The following is an 8637-nucleotide window of genomic DNA, read 5'->3' as shown; positions in this document are numbered from 1 at the left end:
TTATTATTTTAGTTATTATTAAAATTATAATTATTATTTTAGTTATTATAATTTGCTACTAGATGTAGCCTAATGGCTACATCTAGTAGCAAATTACTTAGTATTAATCATTAATTAGCAGAATTATATCCCAATTATTTAGGTGATCATTTGATTATGTTTCTATATACATATTGGTTTTGTGATGTTTGATATAGAGTTACTAAAACATGAAAGTGTTCAATTCTCTCCACTCTATTAATAATCCCAAAAATGATATTATTACTTTGGATGCTCTCTTAAGTGGACTTGACTGTATATATACACAAAAACCTTTTGCATTATGATTATAAGGTCTGTCCCAAAAGTTTAGATAAAATGATTTTTCTTGAATAACTTAAAATACTGAACTTTCAATTGATTTAATAAGTGAAATGAGATCACAATACATCACATTAAATATCATTAAAAAGATAAATTTAACAATTTAATAGTTGACAAGTGTTGAAATAGAAATACACTTTGTGTTAGTGAATCAAAAAAATTTAATAGTTATTAATATTCTTACAAAAATAAAAATTTTGCTAAACATTGTTGTCCCAAAAGTTTAGATAAATTTCAAAAATTACATTGAAAAATTTTTTACGGCTAATTGTACTTCCATTATTTTTAATAACATTGTACACAATTTGGCATTGAATTCACAAGAGTTTGTAACAATTCTGGTTTCAAAGTTATATCATGAATCCTCAGTTGCACATTTAAGTTCTGTAACATTGGAAAACTGACAACCATATTTCTTGTCATGATCCCCATAAGTTTTCTATTGGGTTTAGGTCAAGACTTTTTGCGGGCCATTTCATAACATTCACATTTTGATTCTGAAGGTTTTTTTTTTTTTTTTTTTTACAATAAATGGGAGTGTTGTCTTGTTGAAATGTCCAATTTGGACCATCTATTATTTCTGCTATAGGAAGGAGATGTTGTTCTAAGGTGTCTTGATAATGTTCTGAAGTCTGACATCCAAAAAGAAATGCAAGACTGGAAATTCCATTGAATCCAAATGCTCCCCACACCATTAGAGAGCCACCACCTTGTTGTCTACTGTAAAACACTCAGTCTTCTTTTCTCAATCATGCAAGTAGTAATTTCAGCCATCAGGACCATCTAAGTTCCACTTTTTTTCATCACTGAAGAGTGTAGTTTTTCTTCTTTCTACTGCATATAGCTTTTGGCCTATTCCAATCTTGCTTTAAGATGTTCAGGTTTGAGATGTGGTTTTTTTTACACATCCTTGTTAATTTAATATTAGTATTTTTACTTATTATTGTGCAGTATTTTTATAAATATTTAAGTTAGACTTTCTTAAAACTTGTCTAACTGATAAATTTTGTCTAGATACCAGTCTAATAATACATCTTCCATCTGTGAGTGATGTTACTTTAGGTTGACCTGAATGTGTTGCTGGTTTAAAATTTTCTTTTCTTGCCAAAACTTTATATATTCCTGAAGCTGAATGACCTATTTTGCTTGAAATTTCAGTAATTGAATGTCCACTTGCTTTCAATCTTCAAATTTCAGTCACTTCTGGAGAAAATTGATTTTCTTTGGACATCTTGATTGTTTCATTATTTCTTTGTCAATTCCAAAAATAAAAACGATTATAAAAACGAAATTTTGAGGTTTTATTGTTATCAGTCGTAACTGATGTCATTCATCATGAATTTTTGTATTAATTTGCTCAGAAACAAATAAAATATTATTATTACCTAAACTTTTGAAACAGCAAAATCTAACAAAATTTCTATTATTCTAAGCAATTTAATAACTATTAAACCTTTAAATTTATTATTTTAATGACATTTAGTATGATGATTTAATAAGACAAATGAGGTCACAATGCAATTGAAAGTTTAGTATTTTAAAAGATTTTAATGAAAAATTATTTTATTTAAGCTCTTGGGACAGATCTTATGTGTGTATTATTAATTATTACATTTTACAAATTATCATATCTATATTAATGTATCATTAACAATTTGAGAATTGGAGAAATATGCCAATTGGATAGAGAGAAAGATCAACAGGACAATATAACTGTCTCCTGAGATTGAATTTGCAAAAAAGAATTTATTTAAAATCCTATATTTTCTGACACATTTTAGCTTTATTTTTGGTGAAAAGTAAAGCTTTTTTTGAAAATTAAATAGCAAAATTTTTGCTGAATTCAGGGAAACACGGTATGTACATACCGTGTTTCCCTGAAAATAAGACATTCTCAGAAAATAAGACCTAGCACAGGTTTTGCTGAATTGCGAAATATAAGACCTTCCCCCGAAAGTAAGACTTTTTAGTCGTAACGGTCATCGACAGATGGTTGAAAGTGGCCGTTAGCTTTTTGAAAGTACAGCCACTGATTGGTCAGCAGACAATCACGCCACACGGCATGATTTGCATAAGACTATGGCTTGGGAATCACAGATTTGCATAACGTTACGGCTGGTGATGGCTAATTGGTCGGCCGGGAATCACCCCACATGATATTTGCATAGTGCTATGATCAGTAAGCACTAATTGGTCATCGAGTTCGATGTTGACGCTATAAAAAAGTTAAGTTGAAGCGAGAGTGGGAAGTCCACTCCAGCACAGGAACTTCATAAGTTCAGTTTGGTTTTATTTAAGTTCAGTTCGACACGACCGAATATACGTCACTCTCGTCTAAGTTTGACTTGGGAATTTTTTTGTTCAATAATAAATGTGAATTCTTCTTCATGGAAAAAATAAGACATCCCCTGAAAATAAGACCTAGCGCATCTTTCAGAGCAAAAATTAATATAAGACACTGTCTTATTTTCGGGGAAACACGGTATATGTATATTCAGCTAAATTAGGACACAACTATATTACAATAAAACTAGTAGTTTGATGACAAGTAAAATCAGTTGTTTTATTATTATCTATTTACACATTTACATAATAAGAATTTAATACTTCATGGTATAATATTCTAAACTTTAGTATGAAGTCAAAAACAAAATATCAGATGAAAAGATCAAATTGATATAACTAAAACATATAATTATAAAATGTATCTTTAAAATCTATACTTTAAGAAATTAGAGTTCAAGACTTCAAATGTCAAAAATACATCCACCAAGGAGTAATATTTAATTTGAAAAATTTGGACTAACTTATTTCATTTAATTTTCAAATAGTATCATTATTCTGTTCTCACATTCCATCTTGGAATATTCTGATCCGAGGAAAATCTCCATTTGTGGATAAACAACATTAGTCTGAATTTTTTACATTAAATATTACTGGAAATTAATTAAGGCTTCTTGTTGGATGTATTTTTGAGAACTAGATTTTTTTGTTTTTTAGGAAATACTTCATTCAAATGAACTGTAAATAATGTTTGACTAGCTGAAGATTTAACAAAAAATAGTTTGAGTAAAAGGTATTTTACATGAGTTCTTTTCAACTAAAATATTCATTTCCTTTGATTGTGAGCCTTCTCTAAATTACGTATTGTATTGCATGTTAGCTTTTTGTAGGCATCAGATATACTAAAATATTCTACTTTTTTTTTATTACATATTAGTTAGGAAGAATGTAAGACTTATATTTATTAATATTCTCTTATGAGCAAGTTGTTTTTGTTATTAATTTTCACTGTTATTTCAATTGAGACAATTTTGTAATAGTAGTTTGAAGTTTTATATACTATAACCAAATTTTCATACATAAAACTTATATTTACACAGTTTTTTCTATCATGAGGTGTGAGAACCAGAAGAATCTAAATTTAATTTATAGTAACAGTTTCAAATATATATTTAAATAAACTACTGTAGAAATTACATTTCTGCATTCTAATACATTAATTTGAATTAATAGTTTTCAATTAAGAAGGCTGAGGACAAGTTGCAAAATTAAAAACTTATACGAATACGAGGGCAAGGTGAAAAGTTCTTGGCCTAGTAGTGAAAAAAATGAGTTTTTTATTTTAAAAATGCATTTATTTTTCAATGTAGTCTCTGTTTAGTTCAATACACTTTGTCCAACATTTCTCCAATAACAGTATTCCATCCCTGAAGTGCAATTCTGGAAGGTCTTCAAAATATCCATTTACCGCTGCTATCACCTCTTCACTTGACCCAAAATGTTTTCCCACCAAAAATTTTTTAAGATTTGGGAATAAATGAAAGTCAGAGAGAGCCAAATCTGGCAAATAGGGAGGATGTTTCAATAATTCATACTTCAAATCCCTTAATTTTCCCATTGACAAAGCACCTTTGTGAGCGGGTGCATTGTCCTGGTGAAAGAGGATTTTTTTCTTTTGCAAACCAGGCCTTTTCTCTCTATCTGGTCAAGAAGATGTGCATAGTATTCCCCATTAATCGTTTGACCCTTTGACAGGTAGTCAATTAAAAGAATTCCTTTGGAATCCCAAAAAACACTAGCCATAACCCTTCCAGCCAATGCAATTGTCTTTGCTTTCTTCGGTGCAGAGCCACCAGCTTCTACCCACTGTTTGGACGTTGTTTTGACTCGGGTAAAGTGGTGAACCATGTTTCATCCATCATAACAAATCTGCGCAGAAAATTGGTTGGATCCTTCTTAAAATGGCGCAAACATTGCTGAGAAAGTCGATTCCTCATTTGTTTATGATCAGCATTTAACAAATGCTGCACCCATCTTGTGCAAAGCTTTCTCATACTGAGTTCTTTGTGTAAAATGTGCCTTACCCTTTCTTCTGACATGCCTACAGCCTTAGCTATCTCATACACCTTTAATCATTGATCATCTAGAACCATATTATGTATCTTCTTGATATTTTATTCGGTAGTTGCAGTTTTTGGTTGTCCTTCACATGGATCATCTTCAAATTGATGTACGACCACGTTTAAATTCCGCTGTCCATTTTTTACCGTTGATAACAAAGGTGCAGACTCCTTATACACCTTTACCAACTTTGGATAAATTTCTGTTGGCGATAAACCATCCAAAATGAAGAATTTTATGACGGAACGATATTCAAGTTTATTCATTTTGTCAAAAACACACACAATGCTCACTTTAAACAGCCGTATGAAACAAACTATTTGTCTGATCAAATTCACACTTGGTATTTACTTTGTAACAAGTTTGGAAACATAACCAGACGATACTTTCATTTGTAGTAGTGCCATCTATGGGTTAGGCCAAGAACTTTTCACCTTGCCCTCGTACATATAATTTTATTTTGACTCTGATGTTGTGGACTTTTACTTAAATGTAATTTGTATTGCAATATATGTAAAGCAAGTTATGCCTGTAATCATTTACTATTATTGTTCTAGAATTTTTTTTATAAATAGTGAAATAAATGTGGATGTTGCAACATGTTATACAAGATGGTTATTATTTTAGCATATGGTATAATTTAGAATTTTTGTTAAGTGATATAAACATCTTGGAAAAAAAAATAACTTTGAAGCAAAAATGAACTTAACTGTGAATAAGTGAAGATTATTTCTAACTTTTACTGTATAATTTTACCTAAAATATTATTGAGAAACAACAGTTTTGATTTACATTTATATAGGTTTTCATTTTTCATTCTGTATAAAACTTTGATTTTATTGAAACTACAAACCAATTTTAAAAATACTTTTAAGTGTTTAAATTAATTAATAAACATTAACAAATCTGATAATGTAGAAAAATCTCACTTTAATTACAACCATGTACAAAATGCAATTTTGAAAAGAATTCATTTAGAGAATGTACTTAGTTACAAGATGATAACAATAAAGTAAGACACCAACCAAATGCCATAAATCAATCGGGCTATTTTAATGCTAAACACTAAATAAATTACGTAATTAATTTGGCTCTAGAGGTAAGCATTAGGCACCATCTCTTATTAATATTAATAATTATAAATAAATTAGAACTGCTGGGAGAAAAAAAAAATCGGCCCGGAGCGGGACTCGAACCCACAACTCCTGTTTACCGTGCAATGCGTTGCCAGTTACGCTATCCGGACCTCCAGTCCGATCTCCTCTTCCAGCGTATATAAGCCAACCATACAACCATTGACGGTTATTACAATGCCGGCTGGGGACACATTCAGTGCCCACGTCCTACATCTCATAAGGCTCTCAAGCGGCCATCGCAAGCCCCGGCAATGGTTGTATGGTTGGCTTATATACGTTGGAAGAGGAGATCGGACTGGAGGTCCGGATAGCGTAACTGGCAACGCATCTGCACGGTAAGCAGGAGTTGTGGGTTCGAGTCCCGCTCTGGGCCGATTTTTTTCTCCCAGCAGTTCTAAATAATTATAAATAAATAAATTAATTAATTTAAATAATTTAGAACCTCTTATAATTATAAATTAATTTAAATAATTAATATTAATAAGAGATGGCACCTAACGCTTACCTCTAGTGCCAAATTAATTACGTAATTTATGTAGTGTTTAGCATTAAAATAGCCCGATTGATTTACGGCATTCGGTTGGTGTCTTACTATAATGGGTATCGGGTTTGGAGATGTTTATTGATAACAATAAAGTCTATGAAACTTTCAAGGTTTAATAGTCATATACAAGACGAAAGAAGCTTGATAGCGAATTATTAAAATATATATATGATTACTGCTTAAATATATAAAAATATTTAAGCAGTAATCATATATCTATCATAATTTATATAACGAAGATGTGCAGCAGACTATCAGAGTTTGATGTTAAAAAAAAAAAACATTAACATTAAAGAATTCAGCACAAAAATGAAAGATGTGTGATTAATAATAATAACTGGAAATACCTTTACCTGAAAGATTTTATAATTCTCTAACCTAATTCTCTTTCATATTTTATAATTCTCTATTTTAAGTGCATTGCTTTCCAAAGAGGATGAAGGAAAATCATCAATAGAAAATAAATATATAGACTATATTTAGCATTTTATATGATTCTTAATTTATATTAAACTATTCATACTTAGCTATTTTGTCTAACTTCTGATAAGTTCTTGTGAATAATATAGGCTGTTCATGAGATAGTGGCAATATTTTTAGAAGTAAGTTCTAGAAGCTTATAGGGATCCAAAAATGTCAAACATATCCCTTCGAATGCATTGTTTCAGCAGTAGAAGAAGTTAAAGTTTAGACTAGCTATCCTTTAGTATGCTGCATTGCAGAAAATCTCTAATCTTGGCTCTTTACTACAGCACAAAGTAATGAACAACAAGAAATGAAAGCAAACCTTATGTTTTTGCATCTTAAAGGATAACTAGTAAAAACTTCAAATACATTATTTCAGTGCTAGATGAGATTAAAGAGCTGTGTTGATAGGACATTTTTGGATCTCCATAAGGCCCAAGAAACATACTGTGTAAATATTGCTACCACCTTGCTTTGAATATGTTACACAGATCACAATTTTTCAACAACAGATTCCTAAAGTTTGCATTAAGGTACTTTAAATAATAGGTTTTTTGTATCTGAAAACAAACAAATTCAAGATCTCACATTCCTGTCCACATTAAGATTTGTCAGGATTACACTGCTGTTCTTAACATTTTTAATTTTCATGTACTTAAAAAGCATAAAGTAATGCTTAAACTTACACACTTATTTTTATGTGAAATTTAATTTCTTTAAATAACCTGTACAGACATGAATTTGGAACAATAAACTTATGTATTTCTTGACAAAATTTGCTGATTTCTATTTGAAAAATTAGGACACATTTTTGTATCACACCAAGTAATACTGAATAGAAGACATTTACATATCTAGAAATAAAAAAGTAAGTGTTGGATTTTTATAATTCATACTACTACTAACAAAAATTACATGTTAGTTTTATGATTGATTATTATGAAAGAAAGATCAAAACAATATGAAAAAATAATTCAAACTCTCAACCTCATAAGATGATACAGATTTTTCTGAGAAAATTAATTTTGATTTCACAAATACAAATCAAACTATTTTTCCTTAAATAGCAAGCAGTCTGTCAAATATTCAATGTTGGGAAGCCATGTTATATAGTATTAGTAAATCTTTTAGAAATGCAGTTTCTTCAATGAAATCCATTTAAAACTCCTGAAATTTATCATATTTGGAACAAATTCTATTTAAGGAAAATATTAAACTAAGGCAAAAATCACATCTTTTGTTTGATGACTCCATTGTTGTGAACTGTAGTAATCTAAATATTTAATAAATGCAAGTAGTTGAATGTACAATTTAAACTTTTAAATTTTCTAGTATGTTGCTATTGAAGAAAAGTGTGTCAAAGAAATTAGCATCAGTCATCCAGAAGGTATGACAATTTATCATTTTCCTGAAGTATTATTAAAGTATTCAAACTGATCTCTTTGTTTTCAGATGAAATAGAAGCTTTGTTGAAGCAGCTTGCAATGGAAGAGTATATTCACAAATTTAAATCGCAAGAGGTATTTTTTAATTTACATACAAAATTATTGCTTACATTAATATTGACATGATATTCTGATACTTCCAGATCGATGTGGAAGCTTTCTACAGTTTAACTGATGATGATCTTCAAGAACTAGGTGTAAATAATGTTCAGAAGAGACATCAGCTTCTGAAAGTTATTCAACAATCAAATCTTTCATAAAGTCCTAGAAAACTTTTTGA

General features: G+C 29.9%; 1 protein-coding gene across 3 annotated transcripts in view; it reads left to right on the top strand.

Moving 5' to 3' along the window:
- The window catches only part of LOC111635763 (ankyrin repeat and SAM domain-containing protein 6-like), a 57296-nt gene extending 48663 nt beyond the window's left edge, over positions 1-8633 (top strand). For all 3 annotated transcript variants that reach the window (XM_023380829.1, XM_023380827.1, XM_023380828.1), the window contains exons 16-18: positions 8245-8299; positions 8365-8432; positions 8501-8633. In XM_023380829.1, the coding sequence (XP_023236597.1) occupies positions 8245-8299; positions 8365-8432; positions 8501-8617 (240 nt within the window). In that variant the 3' untranslated portion in view covers positions 8618-8633. The remainder of the gene's footprint in view (positions 1-8244; positions 8300-8364; positions 8433-8500) is intronic.
- Positions 8634-8637: the final 4 nt, after the last annotated feature.

This window comes from Centruroides sculpturatus, unplaced genomic scaffold, assembly GCF_000671375.1.
Source record: "Centruroides sculpturatus isolate CEXI.00-Female unplaced genomic scaffold, Cexi_2.0 scaffold935, whole genome shotgun sequence".
NCBI classification, from domain to species: Eukaryota; Metazoa; Arthropoda; class Arachnida; order Scorpiones; family Buthidae; genus Centruroides; species Centruroides sculpturatus.
The sequence above is the reverse complement of the archived record's forward strand: the minus strand, read 5'-3'. Positions and strand labels throughout refer to the sequence as shown.